This window comes from Thunnus maccoyii, chromosome 4 (assembly GCF_910596095.1).
Source record: "Thunnus maccoyii chromosome 4, fThuMac1.1, whole genome shotgun sequence".
In the NCBI taxonomy this organism is placed as follows: Eukaryota; Metazoa; Chordata; class Actinopteri; order Scombriformes; family Scombridae; genus Thunnus; species Thunnus maccoyii.
Window position 1 is genome coordinate 25,920,928 of NC_056536.1, and position 25,539 is coordinate 25,946,466.

At 37.0% G+C, this 25,539-nt stretch overlaps 3 protein-coding genes and 1 non-coding gene across 5 annotated transcripts; 3 read left to right on the forward strand and 1 right to left on the reverse strand.

The window, feature by feature from the left end:
- The first annotated feature begins 1,327 nt into the window (after positions 1–1,327).
- dnajc5aa (DnaJ (Hsp40) homolog, subfamily C, member 5aa) lies at positions 1,328–5,855 on the forward strand. The gene is made up of 5 exons (XM_042409049.1): positions 1,328–1,460; positions 2,355–2,483; positions 2,605–2,818; positions 2,969–3,140; positions 3,244–5,855. The coding sequence occupies exons 2-5, from the start codon at positions 2,374–2,376 to the stop codon at positions 3,345–3,347; spliced, it is 600 nt and encodes a 199-aa protein (XP_042264983.1). The 5' UTR covers positions 1,328–1,460; positions 2,355–2,373; the 3' UTR covers positions 3,348–5,855.
- Positions 5,856–7,584: 1,729 nt separating this feature from the next.
- Positions 7,585–13,844, forward strand: LOC121895057 (tumor protein D54-like). Of its 2 annotated transcripts, XM_042407877.1 has the most exons (9): positions 7,587–7,846; positions 9,509–9,624; positions 9,769–9,917; positions 10,210–10,257; positions 11,186–11,287; positions 11,706–11,732; positions 12,805–12,840; positions 12,941–12,989; positions 13,443–13,844. In XM_042407877.1, exons 1-9 carry the CDS (start codon positions 7,834–7,836, stop codon positions 13,518–13,520), a joined length of 618 nt encoding a protein of 205 aa, XP_042263811.1. In that variant the 5' UTR covers positions 7,587–7,833; the 3' UTR covers positions 13,521–13,844. The 2 variants fall into 2 exon arrangements, with proteins under 2 accessions (XP_042263812.1, XP_042263811.1); XM_042407878.1 differs by lacking the exon at positions 11,706–11,732 and having other exon boundaries at positions 7,585–7,846.
- A 670-nt stretch (positions 13,845–14,514) lies between these two features.
- trnae-cuc lies at positions 14,515–14,586 on the reverse strand. The gene has a single exon. It is a non-coding gene; the product is annotated as a tRNA-Glu (tRNA).
- Positions 14,587–15,185: 599 nt separating this feature from the next.
- On the forward strand, positions 15,186–17,652 carry ppdpfa (pancreatic progenitor cell differentiation and proliferation factor a). Its single transcript, XM_042407879.1, has 5 exons — positions 15,186–15,490; positions 16,685–16,787; positions 16,971–17,048; positions 17,141–17,234; positions 17,342–17,652. Exons 2-5 carry the CDS (start codon positions 16,733–16,735, stop codon positions 17,478–17,480), a joined length of 366 nt encoding a protein of 121 aa, XP_042263813.1. The 5' UTR covers positions 15,186–15,490; positions 16,685–16,732; the 3' UTR covers positions 17,481–17,652.
- Positions 17,653–25,539: the final 7,887 nt, after the last annotated feature.

Here is a 25,539-nt window from a genome sequence, read left to right on the forward strand (position 1 = left end):
ACAAAAACAAAGAGTAAAAACAGACTATTTCAGGGGGGGTTGTGCTATTTCTCGGCTGCAACCAGTAACTTCCTGGAGTCTCCATTGGTTGCCCGGCAACAGTCAGAAACATACTGCCTGTCAAACTGCTTCTTATTGATTTTACACTTCAATTTGTACAGATTAAAAATGGATATAGTCTACAGTGTTTATTAGTGAGCATTAGAGGTGCTTGTAGGCAGATTTTGTTATCATTGGACAGAGCCAGGCTAGCTGTTTCCCCCTGTTTCCATTCTTTATGCTAAGCTAAGCTAACTGGCTGCTGGATGAAGCCTTATAACAACAATATCAGTGGTACTGATATTCTCATTTAACTCTCCAACAGAAGGCAAATAAATGTATTTCACAAAATGTCCAACTTTTGTTTTATTTAATTGACATTGAGTGAGACCTACAGTAAGTTATGCTAGATAGTTTTTGTTTTGTTTTTTTAGTTTTTATTTTTATTTCTGTGTCATACCAAACATTTGGCTCATCCCATATGGGGTTACAAGACATCAATATTTTACAAAACATGTATCTTCCAGTAATACATAGTATACAAGGTATACACACAAGTATGTAGAAAAAGAAAAGAAACGCAAACAAAAAAAATGAAACAATACAAAACAAAAATTGTAAATGACCTGTTCACAGAAAAGAAATTTAACATATCTACAGATGATCTTGATAAAGGACTTTTTTTCCTCTTCTCTCAGGCTTTCTCCAAGTAACTGGCCTATTATATATGTTTCATTTGTGAACAGCCAACTCAGTCTTATTGATTTTCTCATTTAACTCTCCCACATAGGGCAAATAAACGTATTTCATAAAATGTCAAACGTTTTCTTTATTTAATCGACATTGAATGAGACCTATGTCATGCTAGATTTTATTTTTATTTCTATGTCATACTAAATACCATCTCCTGGTAGTATACAAGGCATATACAGAAGCATGTAGGAAAAGAACAAAAAAAAAAGTTCACAGAAAAGAAACAGCCTCCTCAGTCTTTGTGCATCATCCACATTTACAAAATCGAAATCGATATCTATTTTTATCTTATTAACTAAAATATTACGCAGTTCCTAATAAAATGACAGTAGGAAACAAAATGAAACTCATTTTCTACATCATTTAGACACCACATTGGACAAACATTTTACTCGGTAATATTACATTAACTGAGATTGTGCACGCGCGCTCTGCATCCAGCAGCATCCTCTCTCCAGCCCACCTGTGCACGCGCACGTCGGGTCGCCATGGGGTGTTGGAGGAGGGGGGCGGGGCCAACGTACTGCTGCAGCTGTCCATGGTTGTGTAGTGGAAGCCAGAGAGAGGGTCCGGGTACGTGCGAGATGCAGCCATAGTCACGCCACACTGTCTGAAATTATAACCTGCTGGGATCGTTAGTTTTGCAGCGCATCAGAGCCGACTGAAAGGTGAGCCTCCTCGTGCATTTTGATTATTTATTTTGCCTCGAGACACCGGCCCCTTGCCCTTGAAAATTATACTGCTGACGATCCTCATCCCTGTCTTGCATCAAGAGCAGGCCAGGAAGCAAACCAACATGGATGCTGTGCGCTATAGCAGTGCTGCTGCTGATGATGATGCCTGTACAGAGATTAATGCTGCCAGCATCGTATCCACAGTCTAATCCTTCTTATTGACATTTCAATTCACAACCGATGCGATTCGAAACAAAAGGGGAAATTTGACTATTTTGGGTGAAAATATACAGGAATAAACACTGAGCAGTGACTATTCATTTGTGTCAAGATGACACCCATTTGGAAGCAGCTATATAATCTTAGGAAGAGCTTCACCCCCTTTTTTTCCTCCTTGCAGCATCAATTCGATAAAGCTTGCTCTCTCTTGCAGTGTGCTTGGCTGTCAGTTACTGATTCATTTACAGCAGCAGAGGCAGTCGGTGGTCCTGCCAAGATGTCACAGTATAATCATGTAGGAATGTAACTGGACAATTAAATTCTGGAAATCTGTGAACATTAGATTAGTGCAGGAAAATGTAATAATCCATTTTTTATTTATTTTTTGCCCTCATGTCTCTTTCTCTTCTCTCTATTTCACACAGAGCTGAGTCTCTCCACATATAGCATACAGGACAGTTGTATCTAACAGAAGCAGCATTGGATCAGCTGTTGCCTGCAGTCAGGAAGATAACACAGGCCCTTCTTTAGTTGAAAAGCTTTGAACAGATGTATATAATGATTAAAAAGCTATCCTAACAAAGCAGGTCTGGTCCCACAATGCTTGCTTATGAAGCATGACGTGCAGCCTGAGCGGCGCCTTTTTAATCGTGCATTTCTGTTGTCCAGCCTGTGGACGTGAGACATCATGGCCGAGCAGCAGAGGCAGCGCTCCCTGTCCACCGCTGGTGAGTCTCTCTACCACGTGTTGGGAGTTGAAAAGTTGGCCACAGCTGACGATATCAAGAGATCTTACAGGTGAGGCACCACCTCTGTTGACTCAACCTCGCATAATCGCCGCACAAAAGGGTTTGGTCGCTGGCACTGTCAATTATGATTTCCATTTGATCATCATCTTCCGCCTTTCTCTTCCGCACAGGAAACTGGCGTTGAAGTTCCACCCTGACAAGAATCCTGACAACCCAGAAGCGGCAGATAAGTTCAAGGAGATAAACAATGCCCATGCGATTCTGAATGACCCCACGAAGCGTAATATTTACGACAAATATGGTTCTCTGGGACTATATGTGGCTGAGCAATTTGGAGAGGAGAATGTTAACACTTACTTTGTCCTCTCAAGCTGGTGGGCGAAGGTAAGACTGGGAAAAGGCCTGGATTATTTACTATTTGCGCCATGATTTCCATGTTCTGCATACACCTCTCTTCCTATTCTTTGCCCACACACTCACTATATACTCTGTCTCTTTATTCTTGCTTCCTCCCATGAATCTGCTTGCCTGCAGGCTCTGTTTGTATTCTGCGGCCTGGCCACTGGGTGCTACTTTTGTTGCTGCCTGTGTTGCTGTTGTAACTGCTGCTGTGGAAAATGTAAACCCCGGCCTCGGGAGGGACAGGACCAGGAATTTTACGTGTCCCCAGAGGACCTGGAGGCTCAGCTGCAATCTGATGAAAGAGGTGAGAATGAACTACCGCCGCGCGTCGCCTTTTTTAATTTGTTAGAGAGTCATTAACAGGAAGAGGCTCGATGCTTAAAATGTTGTTTCTGTCTATCAAACAGAGGCCGGCGGGGACCCCATAGTCCTGCAACCATCTGCGACAGAGACAACCCAGTTAACATCGGATGGTCACTACTCCTACCACACTGACACCGGCTTCAACTAACCCTCCACAGCCCCCGTCAATCCTGGCCTGCCTGCTTCCCTGCTCCACCTCAGTGAATGAAAGAGAGAGGCAATCCATCTTTCCACTTCAGAGAGAGAGAGAGAGAGAGAGAGCCATGCAGAGGAGAGGGACTAGTAAGCATGGCCCTATGAAAGGAACTAATGAAGTCACATCCCTTACGCCCCTCCCTGATTGGTCCACAACTTATTCCCCCTGCCCCGCCCCGCCCCGCCCCCTCCCAGTACGAGAAGAAAAGAGAAACAAATAAATTGTTTCCTTTTCATTTCTTCTTTTGTATTTCTTGGCCTTTAACCGCACAGGTCGCCTACCCCACTACCCCTCTCCCATATTTTGCATCATGGTGTAGCATGCACTGTTTCTAAAAAAAAAACATGGTCTCCAAATTTTCTTTTATCTTTTGCAGCATTTTTACTTTGCAAGGTTCATAACGTACGTACGTATATGTGCAATATGTTCATATGAGTACAGTTCACAAGGAAGGAGGGGTGAAGTTTACGTGATATTTTATGCTAAAGGAGAGGAGAGCCGTGGCTCAGGGAGGGAGGTGTTGGTTAGAGAGACATCTTTGTTGGCTTAAGTGGTCAGTGCCATCGTTAAACCCTCAAGAACAGCGTTGTCATGCACATAATCGTCACTTCTGATTTGCAGTCAGTAACGTTTTAGTTGAAAATGCCACCGCTGAGAGTCAGACCTACAGTATATCTTTGGCACCGTGTTTGTCTTTAGTGTGCTCCCCTGAGTGTTTTTAATGTGAACCATGAGGTTGTTGAGACACAGAGCTTTATTTATTTGTCAGTTTATCATAAACGCCTGCTGATGTAACAGTTCTACTGTAGTTATTAATTAGTGGCGGCTTTTCATTCCTCTGCCTCAGCTTTATTTCTGTCCATCATTGCAGGATATAGACTACTTCCCCTTGTCTTTCCTGCATCACCGAACAGGTTCACATGATAGTTAATTTCAAGGTAACTTAAATGTTGCTTCGTAATGTCTTGCATTATTTTTATAACGTGAAATGTTTCAGCCTACGTGGATGATTTATTTAAAAAGGAAGCGACAAAACAAAATAATATGTTGCTTTGTTTTGTTTTATATTTTTTCCGTCATACTAGCAGTCACGTCTGATTTATTAAAAATGGTGACATTGAATTCATGAATCAGAAGCATTAGCGTTTAAAGGAACCTCTAACAAAACACAGATAATTACTATTTAAATAATGTAGTTTTTCAATAGTGGATGAAATATATCTTTAATTTATAAAGTATCTAAGCTTAAGGAATTTTGCTTTTGTTTTTTGTTTATACTGATAGCAAAATGTATTTATTTTTGGACATTTCACAACTTACTGAAACATGTTTATTTCATTTAATTATTGCATTTTTTTTTAGTTTACGTACTGATCTTGTGCTGTATGAAGCCAAGGAGCTCCAGGTAACCCAGCTGACTCTGTTCAGAGCTGTTAACAGGAAGAAATCACAGATCTCTATCAGCGGCAGCGCTCGTTCAGAGGGTGACATGTTTTTAGCTCTGAGCTGTCTTGAATATATTAAGTAGTTAATGTGATACGGAAAAAAAAGAACATGTTACTTTGGGAAATAAAGCTGACTACAGAATATCCACACGGGGATTTTCTGAGCGGTGAGGAATATGATTTTTCATCATGTTTTTAGTCCTTGTGTTTTGAACTGAAGTCTGATGACTCTGACATTTTGTCCAATGCTGTGATCGTTTATCATTGTTGACTTTTGAATCCATGTAGAGTAAGAAGCTCGTGAGGCATATCATCTGTGAGCCAGTGCTATAGGCAGCTCTGAGAAAAATGACTCTAGATTTTTCATACTATTGAATTTGCATATATTGCCACACGTTTGCAAAATTGCCATAAATCGCCATGAACATCTTTGCCACTTTGTCAGTTTCATAACTGCTAATAATGTGTTTCAATGGTTTACAATTGGTGAGCTCCTATTGCCCACCCTCTGCTATTAACGGTATGGATGTTGACCTCTGTGGCCCTTGTATGATGTTTCCTGTAACCCTTGATGAAACATAGATGTACCTGTCATGGCTTTTTCATTGAGATACTGAAAAATGCTACTGTAAATGTTCTAAGTTGAATGCACTGTGTGTTTAAAAAACTATAATGGATCAATGATCAGGAAATGACTCCATAAAAAGTATATAGTATATAGTGTAACTATAGTGAAATGGTTATATGATGCATTTTTGGGAATTTTATTTATTTCATACTTTGTCATGTTTCAAATGATGATTGGCTATCATTTTAACTGGTATGGTGTTGTAATGTAACCATTAAATTGTGCAAGGAAAAGGTTTAATGGTTAAGGTCGCTTGTACATACACTTGGCCCATATAAAGTATAAACCTTAACATTTATGTTGTAGCATGGTAATTGTGTGTCTGGAAGAAAACAAGTGGATCATTGATCTGATTTGCTGTTGTTGAATAAATGTTCCTGAACATTTTGACTTGTGTCCTTATGAAACTGTCTCATATCTCAGCACATGTCGGGTTTAGTTTAGTTTATTTGTCAGCGACCATGTACAAAAGAACATCTTAAATCACTAAATCTAACTACATTTTCATCTGCGTCTCCTTGTCACTGGCAGGTAGATACAAACAATTTAATAATACATAATAATCATTACACCCAACCATGTGAAACATAAATACTCATTCCCACTCAGCTCCTTCCAACCATGTACAGAAAATGATGGTCATAATAACAACATTAGTTCCTTTAACATCCACAGATGTCTTTAAAAGGTTAAAATCTTACTGACAGGATTTATGAAGGCTGCAGTGGAACATATTCAGCACAAATGCACATACAAAATATGCACAGACATTTGAGACATTGATTTACTTTCTTTGTGGTCTGTCAAACTTGTAACCTCATCTCTATATCCTGTAATAATGTCTAAAACTCAATATTAAAAAATGGATCACAAAAATACTCTTAAAGACATGAACATTAGTGGTAATAAAAGGTGAAGCATGTATGTTACGACCCATAGCAGGCAGGTCTAAAAACATTCATATATGTATTTATTACAAAGGTCAAATTAAATTAACCTTTATTGAGCAAAATTAAAACTTGTTTAGCATATTTATTAAGCTTAATCAATTGTGATTTATAATTACTTGAAGAATGTAAGTGACACTTCGAAGGTTTAAGATACACAGTAATTTAAGTGAACCAAACATGTGATTATACGTTCCTGATGTAAAATCTCCATCCTAAATTTACCAGCTGTCTTGATTTACTGCTGTTTTGTTGTTTATTGAAGAGTAACATAAGCGATCAGTGAGTTTGTCTAATGACATAACCAGAGAAAATTAAAAGCTTTCAACTTTTTGTTCACATGCTTTTACAGGAGACTCATCACTGTGTTACAGTGTGGTGGTTTTACCAGCAGATGGAGACAAGACTTCTGTTTTACAAACTATTGTGTGATGTAAATGACAAATGAGAATTTACATACTCAAAAATCCCAACTTGTATTTGTTCACTTGAATCCTGTAAATACAATTATCTTGCTTTATAAAGGTGATTTCATGTAAAGTTAAAAGTAGTGACTGTATAACTCTCATCACACAAGCTTCATGTTGAATTATTTACTCAACTCAGATTTTAACTCTGTGAATAAATGTCATCGGTCACATAAAAAAAACATCATCAGCCAGGATTTATCAAGAGGGCTTCTCCTTTTTTAACCCAAAACACAGGTCAATTTTAACTTATTACAACTTTTCATCAAATGCCTGTATACTGTAGAAATAACATAACACATAATATATTTCTCACTTGTATACACATAGTATTAATATCAGTGGTGACTAAGCACATTTACTTGATGTGCATATTACCTGAGTATTTATTTATATGCTACTTTATACTTTTATAACATTTTAATGAAAATATTGTACTTTTTACTTCACTTCATTAATTTGACAGAATTACTACATATTAAGAAGTTACATACAAAACATATGATGGATTTAAAAAACACCATGTATTTAAAAAAAAAAAACAACAACAACATATATAAAGTAGAAAAAAATTGCTTCTTCATGATTAATTTCAACGTTAAAATGCTGCTTACACATTAATGCACCTGTAATAATAATCCAGTAATGTAATTTATATAATAATGTAAGACTTTTCTGCATAACAATACTTTAAGTACATTTTGCTGATAATACTGTTGTACTTTCATTTAAATATGGATTTGAATCCAAGACTTTTACACGATGCTATTATTACTTTTACTTATTTAAAGGGTCTGAATACGTCCACTGGTGAATGTAAACAGCAACAGTCCATTTATAGCCTCAGTGATCCTGACTGTGTCTCCTGCTACAGTCTCAGCTGAGCTGACTGGATGGAGGCAGCAGGCTGCTGCTAGCTGGTCAAAACACTCCGAGGTGAAAGGAGCAACAATGAGCCGACAAGGTAAGACCATCCCACACTGGTTTTATGGTACTCTACGGTTATTTTTACGCAAACATTTGGTCAGTTTTAGTTGAATGTGTTTATAAGTGAGTTTATTCTGCCGTCGACGCTAGCCAGCGTTAGCTCTGTATGCAACAGGTAACTGTTAGCCGCCTAGCTTCAGCTAGCAGATACAGTGAAGTTCAGCACCGCGGACAGCTCCGGTTGTATTTACTTTGTTATAAAAACATAAAACCGACGATTATCTGTGGCTAACAAAACTACTGCAGCTTTAAACTTATCTGACTCGTTAGACAATGATGTGTCTTTATAAAGTATGCAACAACTATTCAAAATGTGCCTCAGAAAATGTCCCGTTCGTTGGTTGTAAGAGTCATTCACGCTGTAATCTAAGTAGAGCTGCAATGATGACTCGATTAATCGATTTGTTCACTATTACATGAATTGGCAACTATTTTGATAAGCGATTAATCGTTTGGAGTCCTTTTTTAAGGTATAAATGTCCAGATTCTCTGAGTCCAGCCTCTCAAATGTGAATATTTTCTGGTTTCTTTAGTCTTCTGTGACAGTAAACTGAATGTCTTTGAGTTGTGGACAAAACAAGACATCTGAAGACGTCACCTTGGGCTTTGACAAACAGTGATCGATATTTTTCACCATTTTCTGACATTTTATAGACCAAATAACTAATCGATTAATCGGGAAAATAATCAACAGATAAATCGATCATGAAAATAATAGTTAGTTGCAGCCCTAAATCTAAGGGTGTCCTATGCATTAGTTATACATACTTGTTCCTATTTACTTACTTACTACTAGTTGTAGTTGTAAGTAAAAGGAAAAGATCTCTGTGTGCCCAGCTGAGCTGCATTATCTTACCATTACATTTGGAAACAGAAAGTTATGTTGGTATTGAAGAACAGGATCGGCTTTGTCAGTTGTGTGAGTAGGGCTGCAATTAAGTATTTTCTAACAAACTTTCTCCATTAATCAATTTGTTGTTTGGTCCATGAAATGTCAGAAAATGGTGACAAATGTCAATCAGCATTTCCCAAAGCCCGAGAAGACATCCTAAAATGTCTTGTTTTGCCTCGACCAACAGTCCACAACCCAAAGATGTTCAGTTTACTATCATAGAAGACTAAAGAAACCAGAAAATATTCACATTTGAGAAGCTGGAATCAGAGAATTTGGACTTTTTTCACAAAAAATTTTGTTTTGTTTTGCCATTTTATTATAATCACAGAAGGAGATTATTTCGTAAAACTAAAAATGATTACTTCCTTTTGGAAGATGAAGAAATCATGAAAACACTTTGTGAAATGGACATTTTTGGTACGTGTGAGCACCTGGTCATTAAGATTAAATGTTTTAGATATACGTAGCATTTATATTGTTTTTTTAGTTGTTTTTCTGTGTAAAGTATGTTTGTTCCATTCAACACACAGTATGTGGTTGGTAGTAATGATTTGTTTCATGAATGTCAATCGTAGGAAGTTATTTATTTGCTGTATTATTGCATGTCATGTGATCTCATGTGGGACGGATCATTTTTAATGGTTTGACATGAAAATAAAAAATAATTCATTCATTCACTAACATCTATCTATCTATCTAATACTGTTATATGTTGAATATTTCCTCCTCGTGCTGCTTGGGAAGGTTTTAGTGGGACTTCACCATCCATGAACTTCTCTTCGAGGGTAGCAGGAAATGGATGCTCACCCACAGATCTAACAGAGGAGGACATCGACAATCTACAGTTTGAACTTGCAAAGGTGATGCAGCTTTTTTGGGATATTCATCACTTGTTACATGAACATGATCATGTGTTACAAAAAAATATGTTTGGCATCATGTGATCTCTGTTGTCTCTGCTGAATGAACCATTTTGTGTTGTTTTGTATTTTTCTCCTGAACAGATTGAGGATGAAATTCAGACCTTGCGGCAGGTGCTTTTGGCCAAAGAACACTATGCAGCAGACATCCGGAGACAGCTGGGTTTGAGTCCTCTCAGTAACATCAAACAGAACTTGTCCAAAGGATGGCAGGAAGTCCAGACTTCAGCCCCGTTAGTGCATTTGCACCCTCACACACATTGCATGTTTACACTGGCTCTATAGCTTTCTCTAGGCTTTAACATGACTTTAAATAGTAGTGAGGACTCCACTACGCACCTTTATAGTCTTACCTGGTTTACATAAGACCTCTAACCTCTCCACTGGCAGAACATTTGCCACGCATTGCCTTTGTGTGACGTGGTTACATAACCTCGAAAAGCACGCTAATGACAAATGACTGTCGTGGTCTGTCTCCAAAGTAATAATCTGCCAACATGCGCGTTTCCTGCTCTCTTTTTTCAGATATCTCACTGCTTCTGCCACTCTGGACGACATCAGCAACTCCAATGTGTGAGTGTTGGTTTTGTGTTCGCATCATATGATGAAGAACATTTGCACTGCGTTTCATGCCGCAGGGGTTTCCCAACGTTTTTGTCCTGTGCTAACATGTTAAAGAGGGATCCCTTCTTAGAGACAAGTGATGGGATTTTCTAGGTCAAATAGGATTGGTGCCCTGTTAATAGCCTTACAGCCTGACTTAGCATGAGGAGCAGTAGTATTAACAGACAACGGCAGGACTGGCCTGAAGCGTTTGTTTGAAACAGAGCGAGCAAAGGATCCTCTGCAGCCAGATGGACCACAGCCATTGACGTACATGTGCCAGTTGTTAAATATCTGTCATAAGTGTGTATGAAATAATACCTTTGTACTCACTGTATGCATTAGAGCTGCAACAATTAGATGATTACTTTTGTACTGTATTTATTTATCGGGACAGTTTTTAACGTAAATGATGCACTGTACCAGATTTAGCTTCAAGCTCATTTTCATCTGCAGTCCCTTACAATTAAAACATATAACAGCAATGATGAGTTGTCAACTACTAAATTAATCGCCAAACATTTTGATAATCGATTAATTGTTTGAAGTCAGTTTTTAAGAAAAACATGTCCAAATTCTCTGATTTCAGCTTCTCAAATGTGAATATTTTCTGCTTTCTTTAGTATTCAGTAAACTGAATATCTTTATGTTGTGGACTGTTTGATGGGATTTCAGGTTGTCATCCTGGACTTTGGGAAATAGTGATTGTTTGACATTTTATAGACCAAACAATTAATCGAATAATCGAGAAAATAATGGACAGATTAATAGATCATAAAAATAATTGTCGCAGCCCTAGTATGCACTCTCCTGTTATCTAAAGGTCGCAGGTGTGATGGCAATGTTGTGACTTTCCTCCATTCAGGTTCTTACTTCTGTTACTTCTTTCTACCTGTAGATACATGAGGACCCGGGAGAGTCTCTCCTATGCAGGCCAGGTGACGTCCTCTGCGTTGTCCAGTGTGGGTGTCGTCATCACCAGGAGACTGGCAGAGATGAGGTACACTCAGAACTGGCTTAGCCCCACGCCGCTAATCCTTAAAGTGAAAACAAAGCAAACAATTTTCTAATTTTATTTCTCAAATTTAGCTAATTTTGAACTATTAATGTCGTTACTTCTCGAGGATTTAAGTCACGAGTGGTAACAAACTAAAATGAGTACTAAACATTTCCCTGCTGTAGGCTTGAAAGGTTGTTTTAAAACGTTTGAACTTTGTGCAGAATATCTGTTCAAGTTCGAAGGCCTCCTGTCTTGTGTTTTTGTTCAGCCAGTAAACAACAGTAATCCAATCACACCAGTACATCTTAACATCAGCGGCGGTAGCTGATAAGTCTGTTGTTCTCATCCGTGTGTAAACTGACGCTGGTGTGACGTTATCTGTGTGTCTTTCTTTATCTTCATGCTGCAAACTCAACAGAGCTCTGCCTCTTCCAGTCCCACCACGGTAAGCTTTGTGAGTGGTACAACTAATTGATCTTATTGTTGTGAAGCTGAAGGGTGTTAGTGCATGTGTGTGTGTGTGTGTGTGTGTGTGTCCTGACGAGACCACCTGTCAAATTGAAAGTAGAATATAGAGATTTTAAAAGGAGTTTAATCTTTATACAACTGTGGTAGCTGTTTGATAATCATGCAGTTCATATGAATATGGTATCTACTGTATGAAACATTAGGATGAGATTGTAATAATTAATCGAGTCATTGATTGACTGAAAATAAATTGTCAGCAATTTTGATAATCAATCAATCATTTAAGTCACTCTTCTCAAAAAATGAGCATTTGCTGTTTTTCTCAGTTTTATATCCTTTTAAATCAAATATGTTTGAGTTTTTGACTGTTGTTCAGACCAAACAAATGTCACATTGGGCTCTGGTTTCTCTTTTTTCCCCACTAAATGAACAATAATCAATAATTAATTAGACTAAACAAATAATTTAAAAAAGACAGAGTTATTGATAATGAAAATAAAGTTAATTGCAGCCAAACACAAGAAATATGTAACATTTTTAATAAATTCTGGGATCGTTTTTTATTCTTATGCTGATTCTGTATGATGTTTTTAAAGAAATAGTTTGATATTTTGGGACACAGCTACACTGGCTCTGTCCAACAGTAACAAAATCTACCTCCCACCTCCCTCCCTTTAAAGCTCACTAATTAACATGTTATATTTTGTTTGTTTAATCTGTCCAAAAAACAACAAATTGCCATTTCATGGAGGGTAATGTGCAGGACTACTTCGTGACTGGTAGCCATTACCAGGCAAACAGCGGAGTTACTGTTCCCAGCCAAGAAATAGTCAGTTAACAGTTTTTGTGCTAAGCTAAGCTAACCAGCTAGTAGCTGTAGCCTTATATTGAACGGACAAATATGGGTGTGGTATTTATCTTTTCATCTAACTCTCCCCTAGAAATCAAATAAGCACCTTTCCAAAATGTTGAACTTTTGATTTATTTGTTATTTTTAATGCTCAAACATCTTTCCTCTTCTTCCTCGTTCCCATCCCTTAACATGAAAGCTCCCTGAACCACACCATGAGCGTGCCGACTATGAGGTAAAAAAAAAAAAGTCTGTCACTGCAGTTTCTATATTTATTGCTTATCGCTGTATTTGTGTTGCTCAGCTAAAATATTTGTCTTCATATTTCTCTCTAGACACTCCTCTACATTCAAGTCTTTTGAGGAAATGGTTGGCAATGTGAAGGTGAGTTTGTTAAAGCAGCAGACACATAGTGCACAGTTAGAACTGCAGCTAATGATTATTTTCATCATCGATTAATCGGTCTATTATTCTCTTGATTAATCGATTAGTCGTTTGGTCTATAAAATGTCAGAAAATGGTGAATAATGGTAAAAAATGTTGATTATTGTTTCGCAAAGCCTAAGATGACGTCCTCAAATGTGTTCCATGGTCCACAACTCAAAGATATTCAGTTTACTGTCATAGAAACCAGAAAATATTCACATTTTAGAATCTGGAATCAGAGAATTTAGACATTTTTTTCTAAAAGAATGACTCCAAATGATTAATTAGTTATCAAAATAATTAATTTAATAGTTGGCAACTAATCAATGAACTGACTAATCATTGCAGCTCTACACACACAGTGCTCTTATATGAATGTTGATCTCTTGTTTTTGTGTGTGAATCCCACAGGAGAAGGTGACTGGCAGTCTGACAAATAACAGAGACACCTCTGGGTTTGAAAGAGGATCCTCGCGCCACAGCACATGAGATGGACCCGTTTAACACACCACAATAATTTTTCATACTTTGTAAAGTTATGAAATAATGTTTTATTTTTGCTCCCTTGTCTGTGTAAATTTGTTCTCAATTATTTTTGACTGTTGTAATAATACATCAGTAATCATAATCAGTTTGTATTGTAAAATTATTTTGAACTCCAATATCAAAAATGTAATTTTCATTTTGACATGTGAATGCAGTAAATCCATCATAAATATGCTGAATTATTTGGAATATGCATTCATTGACATTAACTGGGATATTTAAAAAACAGAAAAAACTGATTTTTCAATTAAAGTCATTTGAATGGTGTGTGGTTTTTTGTTATTATTGGTCATGTAAGTAAATCAAGTTACTGATGGTGTTGTTTTTGTGTGTATATATTAATAACCAGGCTACAATCATTGGTGGTCTTATTTTATATGTAGCCTGTGGGTGGCGCTTGAGGTCCCCACTGTATTAACAGGTGTTTTCCCTGCACGTGTTCCCTGTTTTGTTTAGGGTATATAAACTAATGTGTTTCTACCATTATACTGCATGTCAGGGGTCAACAAGTAAGTGAGGAACAACAGAATTAGAGCAAGTTATATGAATACAAATTTGGCAAAAATGACATATATATAAAAATGTTTCCTGTGTTGCACCATCAGACTAGAGATGAGATAGTAGATAGGGTTAGGGTGTACTGATAGTTTATAGTTTATTAAAAATAACAAACGTTTTAATGTAAACTACGAAAGTGAAAAGTTCAGCTTTTTTCAGGGGCCTACCACTGCTTTATGTTATCCACATTTATTGAAATCAAAAGCTGAAACCCTCAAGAAAATGCACCAGGTCCTGCTCATAATGGCCTCTTGCTTTAGTACAAAAACATTAGTGTTATATTCTACTTATTTTCTTATTATTTAGGTTTGACATGTCAAAGTGACGGCTGTTTGTACAGCGTGAGGGTGACCTATGTAGTAGGGCAAGAAAACAGTTGTTCCCTGACCGGGAATCGAACCCGGGCCGCGGCGGTGAGAGCGCCGAATCCTAACCACTAGACCACCAGGGAAGGCTGATGCACCAAGCTGTTAGCACAACTTTTATAGATAAAAATGGCAACGCTATAATGTACGTTGTGTTTTATACAAATGTTAACCTGTCACGTCCCTGTATGTGTATGAACTGCATAAATATAACGCCATAAGCTAAAGAGATTCATGACACACCACCTGAGATTTAAAAACAGTGCAAGTTTCCCTTCGCAACACCATAAATTAGCTTATTTACGGACTTTATTTAGTGGACTATTTCTGAAGGCAGTAATATTTTAGCGTTTCTTGTTGTCAGAATGACATTAAACATAAATCACGTCACATAACGTCAAACATACGTTAAACCCGCTCGTCCAAGATTGTTTTATTGATTTAGCCTAAATGTGTGTGTCTCTGTCAGTTTGTCTCCACTAAAACTAGCGAGAAAACATCAAGGTTACGTAATTTGTCATCAGGGGGTTGAATAAAACATTTGTACTAGAATGAATCAACCTGAGGGGCGATTTGCAAAACTCTCGCGAGATCTTAACCCTGACCCTAACCTTAACCCTAACCTTGCGAGAGTTCGTCCCTTCGTCTTATCCGACCTAAAGCCTGTTCAAAGCCTCCTCTTGTCGCGTGTCATCGGGTTCCCGTCCCGGTCCCGTCTGGCTGAACAACAACAACACGTTCTCTGTCCTCGAGCTGTCATGTTCCCGCCCCGCCCCGTGTCTCAGCTGCGCGCGCCGGGTCCAGATCCTATAAAAGCCAGTGGTCAGTCTGCTTTGATTTAGAAACAGCAGCAGAGTTGTGACCATAGGGGTCATCACAGATATTTTATCCCCAAATGGGACACTGTAACAACTAGCACCTCTTCTTACTTCAAGCCATCCGAACCTTACAACCGCACCAGGTGCCAACTACAGCATCCTCATCTTACAGGTGGGTAAAAACAGTTAAATTAAAGTTTTTGTAACGTTTAAAACCTTTCTTTTCTATATGTTAATGTAGATTAAATATGACAGCTTTTCAAGAAAGTTGTCAGTGTTTCCTCACATTTATCTCACTAGAATGCAAAGGTAGTTTTTGCACAGTTGCACAATTTTTTAAAGCTTAAATGCTTCAGAAAATGTTCTCTAGTAAGGAAACATACCTGTTATTTGCACAGGTGTCATGTTTTTTAAATGTTTTCTTAATTTATCCTCTGCAAGGCTATGCATACAAATAGGCCCATAAACACTTTTAATTAAACAAATAAGTATAATGTAAGTATTTTTTTATGTTTACTGTATAATTGGTGTGTTTATGCATCGGCTGCTGTGTCTATTTAGGCTACAAGGTGCAGACATTTATTTGTCTGTTCCTTGAAATCCCCAAAGCCATCTGCTGCTCACCTTGAGTTAAGCTTTACAGCTTTTAACTGGTTCTCAGGCTCCAGGCTGTTAACTTTTATTACACTTATAAGAGTCAGGAATGCATTTTCTATTGTTAATGAATTTATATTAGTTAAATGTAAATAAATATTTATGCTTGTGTTGTTTTAATTCAACACATTCAGTTGTTTAACATCCTAGAAATTCTCAAAAAAGTTATATTATTGTTTTTGGCATTTGAAAAGTCAGATATAGTTTCTTGGCTGACCTCAGTCATACTTTGACATCTACAAACGTCCTCTATGAGCAGGACTGCAGGTCAGTTTTTTTCCAGACACTTCAGTGATCATGCAGCCAGCTCGTGCACTAGCTATCGGCTGGACTAGTGGACACGCTCTCACACAGCTGCACACTCTAGTTATTTGAGACATGGGAAACCAGATTCTCAGAAGCAGCTGCCACGGTAGTTCCGTGGACGGGAATGAAGCACAGATGGCATGAACGCACATGGCAAAGCTTCCTTGAAATGAGTCCAGAGTGACATGTAATTCTTTGCAATTCAAGTTTGCTTACTCACCTTATGTCTCCACTTTATGTCATAACTAAAAAAAAACAACTTAACAATATACAGAAAATGCAAGGGATATAAAATAAAATAAGATAAACTAAACCAAAAGCAGGAAATAATGGTGAAAATGTAACAGCATCATATTTTCATTTTATTTCCAGTCTAATAATACCTCTGCTTCTGTGTCTTCTTCAGGTTACCATTTTCCATCTTTGAGCGGTTTTCCACCTAAGGTCGGAGAAAATGGCAGCAATTCCATCAAGTGGTTCCCTCATCGCCACCCATGATTACTACAGAAGTGAGTCAGACGTGGCCAATATGCATTTAAATTGTATTCATTTCACTACCAGATTAAATCTGTAATTGTTTTTCATTCTGCATCTTCAGTCTTGCATGTCTTTCCCCTCCTCCTGTGGAAGCTTTAATGAGATATCCTTGAGTTGAAATGTTGAAAATGGAAATGTTGTATCTTTGTTTCCAGGGCGCATTGGGTCTACCTCCAGTAACAGCTCCTGTGGCAGTGCTGAGTACTCAGGAGAGGTCATTCCACACCCTCCAGGTATGAAGTTTTTGAAAGTGTGAAAAAAGTGAAGTCTCCTTGCATCTGCATGCAACAGATTTCCAGTCTGACATTCGTTTTGTTCTCTACAGGACTTTCAAGGCAAGATTCTGGACACTGGTGGACCTCATTTTTCTTTGCAAAACCGAACCAGCCCGGCATGCAGAACGGATCTGAAAATCAAAAGTGAGTGTCCAGTGTCATATATGAACATAATGAAGTCAAACAGGTGCTCTTATCTTTGATTTATTTTGTTTTGGAGGTTAAAATTGTGACATCTCTCTGTGTTTCAGAAACAGAACCTACACAGTGGCCGACGGTCAGGTGACCTGCATCGCCAGGGAAATGGTTCTGAACAGACAAGTCAGCGAAAGCAGTGAAAATGGAAAGTTTGAACCATCGACCCCTCTGCCAACTCCCTCTTCCTCCTAACCTTCGTCCCCCACGCCTATCCCCCCCCCCCCCCCCCCCCCCCCTCGCACTTCCCTCATTCTCAACTTGCCGTCATCAGTCCAGCGCTGAAGATGGAGATGATGAGGATGATGATTTTTTTTACCTTTAGCAAATGAAGTTTGTTTTCCCTTTATTGCTTATGTATAGTTTATTTTTTATTATGACGAAAAGTCTAAAAAAAAATTCAAGTATGTAAAAAGTTTTTTCATTTATTTCTTCTTGTGACTGTTAATAATAATAAAAAAAAAAAAAAAAAAAAATGCTTGCAGTCAGTTCTTCATTTGTGATTCATTCATCCCACACAGTTGTTAATATACTTTACAGCTGCAAAAAGAAACAGTTTGTGCATCATATTTTCATTCATTATTCAGGAAAAAAATGTGACAGAATCTGTTTTGTGTTTTTAGCAAACCTCAAATCTCCCAAACTACATTTTTTTTACCTCTTTTCATGTGATCCACAAAGCAGAGCAGCTGGTTTATAACTCTGCAAGGAAATACATGCAGCCTACTTACCGAACTGATCTAAGCTGTTTAGCTTGAATATGATTAGCAGCTTGCTATGATACAACTTGCATAAGGTCTCACCTTAGCCTGGATGTAGGTCAACAGCTTAGGTTACGACTATTATACGATAATATTGAAACGCTTTCAATATGTTATGTTTATATGTTTGCGTTAGCAGTTTTACAAATGATTAATTGGAAACAGCAGGCAAAGATAGCTGACCCCTGATATGTCTGCAAAAAATATTTCTGAAAGCAGATCATTGCTATCAAAGACCTGCTGCATAGTTTATCACACATCCTGACATAATAACTGCACAGTATAAAAATAAAGCAGTCTACTTGATGGTATTAATTCCCTTGTATGTGCTGGAATTGCTTTTAAAAGCACTTTTAAATGTCACAGCACCTTGTTGTAAAAGATTAAGTCTGTTCGTATTACAAAAGCTACAAGGAGAGAGCTTTTAATGCTATTCCTGCAATTTGCGTTTTTCTTCAAATGCAACATGTGTTCATAGTTTTTGGACTGAGCACTTCAAAAGACAGCCATAAACCTTGAATCCTTGAATCCTAAACCTCTCGTAGAACCAGTGTCTTGTGAAATTTTCATACATGCAGAATTCATTATCATTTTGGACCTTAAAAATATCCTGATAATTGCGATGACATGCACCACTGGTAACTGTTGGAAGGATCAATGAGTGCACTCGGTCTCTTAATTGACTTTTCCTTGAAATAATATGTAGGGAACATTTTGCAATGTGCACACTGACAGCTAAGAATAGACTAAACAAAGTCTAGTTACAGTCCAGTTCTGCTATAAGATAACCTTTCTGTTCAAACATGAAAGTCAAACAGCTTCAGCACTGTAAGTGGAAAATTTTGAGACACATACTAGGTCAAGCAGTTTGGCATTTAAAGGACCAAAGACGTGCTTTGTGTTTTCATTCTTCCAAGCAACTCAACCTATTTAAAAACAACGCGGTCTTTCCTACCTGCCCTCCAAAGCTGCACTATTCCTGGCAACGTATCACAATGACACTTGGGTCTAAAAATATCCCGTGATCCCAGCCTAGTACAAATACTCCCGTGTCACTTCACTGACACGAGAGTCTCCCATCATTCAGATCTTTTTTTATTACTCCAGAGGGCATGCTGGGTTTCTGAGTGCAGAGTTTACAGCACACGGTTAAGGACAAATCCCCAGAATATTCATATCAAAACAACACAGCTGCAATGACCATAAATCACTGGACAGAGGAAACAAACAAACAAAAACGTGAATGAAGATAGGTCATGTGATGCTGCAGAACCCTCAAAGAAAGTCAAAGGTTTTATAAGAGTTGATTACACTACAGTGTTATTTGTAATGGAAAGTAAAAAAGTAGGATACTGAGTGCAAGAACAAAGTCTTTAAAGACTAATCTGGCCAACTGTAGAGAAAGATTTTCAACAGTAATTGCTCTATAAGATGACTAACGATTGGTGTTTGGAGATTGATAAGAAAAATATGGTAAATGCTTTAGGACTTCTAAATCATCATACAGGAATTTAGAGGATTTAACTTATCTTTTGTCATCAACTTAATGTAATTATATATGTTTTATTAATTTGAGGTTAATTCAACTTAAAATCACGATTCTTATTTTTAGGTGATTATACACTAATTAAAACATACTTATAAATATTAAATCCATTTCTGCCAAGTCTGTTCTGCTAGATGCCACCAAATTCTACACACTAAAATTCATGAGGCAGCAGGAAAGTTTTTCTAACATTTTCTGATGTTTTCTAAACTATGTTGAACCAGCTTAATGTGTTTTACAGTATTGACTGGATTATTTTATTCAAATGATAATCAATTGTTTTAAAAGAATAGTTAATGTTACAACTTGACCAATACAAAACTGTCAAATCTAAAATCTACTAGTTGCGGGATACCTCAGTGAAGCTGTCTAGGACCATTATTATTTGCCATTTTACAAATGGCGTATCATTAATCTTAGACAGCGCAGAAGGTTGTGTATATATACTGATGTTTCTACAATATAAATGACAAAATCTACTAATAAAAAACTAGTAAGTGAATTGAACAGAGAGTTGCAATCAGTCGTGGAATGGTAACAAATAACAAGCTTACACTTAATTTATAAACTTTACTTACATGTTAAGTTACATGTAAAGGATGTGCCTATGGAGCAAGATGAGCACATTAAGCTTCTCGATATAATGTTGGACCATCAATTATTAGAGAATACTGTAATATACACTCAGGTTTCATCTCAATGCCACTTAAGTTATGAACAGTAGTAATAATTGTTATGTTAAGTTTGTTTATAGTTGTGCTTTAGTGACATATGAGATATTTAGCAATGTTATATTATTCATCTATAAAGTATTTAATTGTTTTAGTAAATATTTTGGTGTATTTTTGTTTATTTATTATTCAGTCTGGTTTTGTATGTTTTGTTTGTCAGTTGATGTTTTGGTGTGTTGGAATGAAAATGTTGGCACGGCCAAACAGTGCCCTCATACACATGAATTGGCTCAGAGACAAATGACGAATCTGGGGCAAAGGCATCTGGCCCGTGAGTCAGGACTACACGGGAAGAGTCCAATCCCTCGAAACAAAGTTGATTTTGCATAGACAAGATAAGAGGAAAGATACAATTCTCAGTAGTAGGAGACACATTGATTCATTGTATAATGTTATATGTTTGTCTTTTCTTTTCATGTGAAGGCTTCATGCCATGGATGTATTGGTTCATACTGTTTGCAGGGGGTCGGGTTACATCCTGTTTTAGGTCTATATTTGATCAGCAGCATGAGCAGAGAACGTGAACCACTGAGCGTGCATGAGTCCACGTGTCACTGGGGGTCTTTCAGTGTCAACACAGCAAGTTGCACGCTGTCGAAGTCCCACTGTGATCGATTGTCTCCACATTATTAGATAATCAACAGGCCACGTTTGGACACAAATTTGAATCTGACCTGAAAGCTGACATAAGTCTGAACCTGTATTAGGACATTTATCACGTATAGTGCAGGTGAAGGTTTGTTTAAGTGCTACAATGACTTTAGTTAAATTTAATACCCCTTCTCTTTGTTTCTGTTATAAACTCGACAACCTGAAGCCATGTTGAAACATCTATAGAAAAATAAAGAATATGCTTGTTAAACAGAAAAGAATTAAGTGTAATTACACATGAAAGAGGTTTCAAAATGATTATTATATTCTGTATATTTGTGTGCAGGATATTCTTTCTAGAAATTGGGACTTGGTCAAATAGTTGGATCCCTGATGGCTTCTTTTCCAGTCTCCAAAAAAAACTTAAATAAGGTGATCTGCAGTGGTGGAATGTAACTAAGTTAATTCACTGAAGTACCATACAATATAAATATAAATTTGAGATACTTTTACTTCACTTGAGTATTTCCATTTTAGGTAAATTTATACTTCTGCTCTAATACATTTCAGAGGCAAATATTATACATCACTTTACTCCACTACATTTGTCTGACAGCAATAGTTACTCGTTACTTTACAAATTAAGAATTAACAGACAAAATGTATGATAATCTTATCAAATATGATGCTTTATTATCTATTAAATACACATCAGAATATAAAACTGGAAGAGAAGCCATGAGGGATCCAACTATTTGAGCAAGTCCCAATTTCTAGAAAGAATATTCTGCAAACAAATATACAGAATATAATAATCATTTTGAAACCTCTTTCATGTGTAATTACACTTAATTCTTTTCTATTTTAACAAGCATATTCTTTATTTTTCTGTAGACATTTCAATATGGCTTCAGGTTGTCGAGTTTATAACAGAAACAAAGAGAAGGGGTATTAAATTTAACTAAAGTTAAAATTAGCTTCATCTCAACCAACTACAACATTTAAACACTGCTTACACATTAATGCATTTATAATAATAATCCAGTAATATTATATATGATACACTCACAGGGGCCATTTTTCTGCCTAGTGAATACTTTAAGTACATTTCACTGATACCACTTTTACCTTCACCTATGTAGTTGAGTGTTTTTACATTGTGGTATTACTAAAGTAAAGGATTTAAATACTTCTTTTAATACTTCTTATTATGATAATTTTATAAAATGCGATTCATTGTCATAGATTAAGTGACCCAGCAGTATATAAAATTGCTCAAATTAATCTTGACCACCATTAAAATGCTGCACACACATTAGTGCATCAGTAATAACAATCTAATAATCTAACATGATAATTTAACACTCACAGGGATTTTTTCTGTATTGAGCACTTTTGATACTTTTTATTGTAATCTACATTTTTAAAGTTTTTTTCAGACAGTAATTGGATCGGTGTCAGAAACTGCATTGCTGGGAAAATCTGCAGAAAAATAAGTAAATAATGAGGTCACTGCTGCTGTTTTCACTGTGTGAAAATATTGACTTTGCTCTGATGGAACACGGCGTTCATTTTCACATGAAACTCTTGTTTGTGAAACCAGATGTGAATCTTTGCCAGATCAACAGGAGCAAACTGCCAGTCTGAAATCATAAACCATGTAAGATAAGTCACACTAGATGAAACTAGAAGAGACTAGAAGACTACGCTAAAAATATTAGAGGTCTTGCATCAGAAGTATGAATATCAGGGTTTGTGCAATCCATAAAAAAACAATAACAACAGCCTGAAATGCTAAAATAAAGAGTGAATACAAACTTCAAAAGTAAATAATGTAGGATTATATAATCCTTCGCAGAACATGGTGACATTTTATCTGTGTTGTTATTCCAGGAATGGACATTTCTATTGTTTTTATAGTTTTTCACTTTTTGTATGAGATTTCTAATTATCAGGTTTTATTCTTACAATAAAACTATTTGTAATGTAACTGTCATTATGTAACTGGGATGGCAATGTCAGTGTGATAACACACCAGCTGGGTCCAGACTGAACTATCTCAATAACTATTTGATGGATTAAAACTGGGTGAATCTTGACCACTTTGATGATCCGCCGACTTTTCATTTAGCACTACCAGCAGGGCAAAGTTTGCACTTATCTAGTTAAAATACCTCAACATCTGCAGGGTGAATTGGCAGCACATTTTGTACAGACTGGTGTTTACTAATGATTTGATCTCCTGACTTTACCTCTAACATCACCATAAGGTTGACATTTTGTGGTTTTGAGTGAAATGCCTCAACAACTATTGGATGGATTTTGAAATTTGGATCAGACATCCATGTCCCCCATTGTTCCCAGCATTGTGATCAGGGCTGCAACTAACAGTTATTTTCATTATCGATTAATCTGTCGGTTACTTTATCAATGAATCTCTAGGTCTATAAATGTCATAAATATTAAAAAATGACCACCAGAATTTGCCAGTCAAAGATGCCTTCAGATTCTTTATTTTGTCCAACCAACAGTCCAAAACCCAAATATATTCAGTTTGCTATCATATATGACAAACGAAAGCATTAAATCTTCACATTTGAGGAGATGAAACCAGCAAATCTTTGCATTTTTTCTTAAATAGTGACTACAATGATTATTGTCAAAATCATCAAAATAGTTGCTTTGGAGTAATTTCTAAAGTAGATTAATTTCCTGTCAATTGACTAATCAAGGAACTGTCTAATAGTTGCAGCTGTAACTGTCATGGTGAGCATGTTAGCATGTTGAGGTTCAGCCTCACAGAGCCTCATCATGGCTGTCGACTCTGTCGGACCACACATTAGTCCAAACTACACATTAATTCTAAGCAGGTTTGAGTATGTATTGTATACTAGAAAAGTGACTAAGTTAAGTATACTCTAAACAGTTGGCAGCATACTATAAAAGTTGATTTTTGAGTGTGTTGTTGATGTTCACCATTCTCCCACAATGTAGTTTTAGTTCTTGTATATGGAAAAGCTGTATGCTACAGTATTAGGATAGTATATGCTGTGTACACAATTAGTATGTGGTATTTTTGGGACACAACTTTAGCCTCATTAAATAAATATTCATTTAATTACTTAAATAGCTCTTGCTGTGTGTGTGTGTGTGTGTGTGTGTGTGTGTGTGTGTGTGTGTGTGTGTGTGTGTGTGTGTGTGTCCAGCAGATTGTATTTCCACAGTCTGTCACGTCTGCAGCTTGTTGCCTGCCGTCTCTCTCTCAGTGCTTTCTATGACTCTGCTGCCCTCTTGTGAGGGAGGACCTTATGACCCTCATGATGATACATTATAGGACGGGTTCATAATATTTCAAGTCTGTCTTAAAACAACAGTCAGGTGCCCAAATGAACAGTGAAATAGGTTTTTCCTTGCCATAATCATTCCTCCTGTTCACACTGACCATTAGAAGATCCCTTCATAATGTATTTACAATGTAAGTGACGGGAACCAAAATCCAAAAGCCTCCTGTGCAAAAGTGTATTTAATTTATTTGAAGATAATATGAAGTTTCAGACGTCCAAATGAGTCAAATCAAGTAGATATCTTTCAACATTACAGTCTTTTTAGTACCAAAGTCCCTCTTTTTGTTACTATACTTCCACCGCAGCTCAACAGAGAAACACTGTCTGAGGAAACACAAAGAGGGAATTTGATGCTAAAAAGACTGTAAATGTGTCAGATATCCACTTGATATGACTAACTCAGACTGATGAAGCCTCATATAAGCTTCAGTCCACCATCACTTACATTGTAAGCACATTTGAAGGGGATCTTTTAACAGCCAATATGAACAGGAGGAATGATTACAGCGAGGAAAACCTCTTTCACTGTTCATATGGAGACCTGACTGTTGTTTTAAGATCCTTTAAATATGTGTTTTGATCAGAGATGTTTAAGCTACAGAAAGAAGAACAACAAAGAAACCAGGAAGCCGAGGTCTCAGTTTGATAGCTCATCGCACTATTTTATTGAATTTACTGACATCTCAGGAGAAGAGGAGAGCCTTGCAACTCTGCTGTTGGTAAACCACTGTTGTTTTTTTTTCTTTTTTTTTTCCATAGCGTTGATGCAACACTGAAAAAGCGCTATTTCCAAACAAACACAGGTCCCTCATTAGTGATATGTAAGAGGCAGAGAGAATCTCACCTGGACAGTTTTGCATGAAACATACAAATGAAACAGGGTCAACCTTTTCTTTTGTCTTTTTGTAGTTTCACATATAATAATAAATATCCATACCTATAAACACTCCAAAAAAATCAAAATATTAAGTCACAGGTACTGGAAAAAGCTCCACTTTTAAATCACAATGATAAATGTACAAAACAATAGACATCTCATATAAATGCTAATGGTTTTCGTTAGAGATTTAAATCTCATTTCAGAAGAAATCAGTGGATAAAAACTAAACTTGGAGATTCAGTATTTCCTGAGGTTTATGGGTTCCCCTTAAAAGGCCAGGAGAGGGGAATGGCTTTTATGTTACCGAGGAGACAACAGGTCAAAGTGTACCTTTCAGGGCACCAGTCGGGTTAAGGACAAGGAGTTTTCCTTGACAACACGGCCGGGATATTAAAATAATC

What these genes read in the sequence shown, in the direction of transcription:
- ppdpfa (XM_042407879.1), top strand. Translation starts at nt 16,733, where the DNA reads ATGGCAGCAATTCCATCAAGTGGTTCCCTCATCGCCACCCATGATTAC. An exon ending in GGTCATTCCACACCCTCCAG is followed by an intron (nt 17,049 to 17,140) that starts GTATGAAGTTTT and finishes TGTTCTCTACAG; the next exon opens with GACTTTCAAGGCAAGATTCT. An exon ending in AACGGATCTGAAAATCAAAA is followed by an intron (nt 17,235 to 17,341) that starts GTGAGTGTCCAG and finishes TCTGTGTTTCAG; the next exon opens with AAACAGAACCTACACAGTGG.
- dnajc5aa (XM_042409049.1), top strand. Translation starts at nt 2,374, where the DNA reads ATGGCCGAGCAGCAGAGGCAGCGCTCCCTGTCCACCGCTGGTGAGTCT. An exon ending in TCTCAAGCTGGTGGGCGAAG is followed by an intron (nt 2,819 to 2,968) that starts GTAAGACTGGGA and finishes GCTTGCCTGCAG; the next exon opens with GCTCTGTTTGTATTCTGCGG. An exon ending in GCTGCAATCTGATGAAAGAG is followed by an intron (nt 3,141 to 3,243) that starts GTGAGAATGAAC and finishes TCTATCAAACAG; the next exon opens with AGGCCGGCGGGGACCCCATA.
- LOC121895057 (XM_042407877.1), top strand. An exon ending in CCTCTTCCAGTCCCACCACG is followed by an intron (nt 11,733 to 12,804) that starts GTAAGCTTTGTG and finishes TTAACATGAAAG; the next exon opens with CTCCCTGAACCACACCATGA. An exon ending in AAATGGTTGGCAATGTGAAG is followed by an intron (nt 12,990 to 13,442) that starts GTGAGTTTGTTA and finishes TGAATCCCACAG; the next exon opens with GAGAAGGTGACTGGCAGTCT.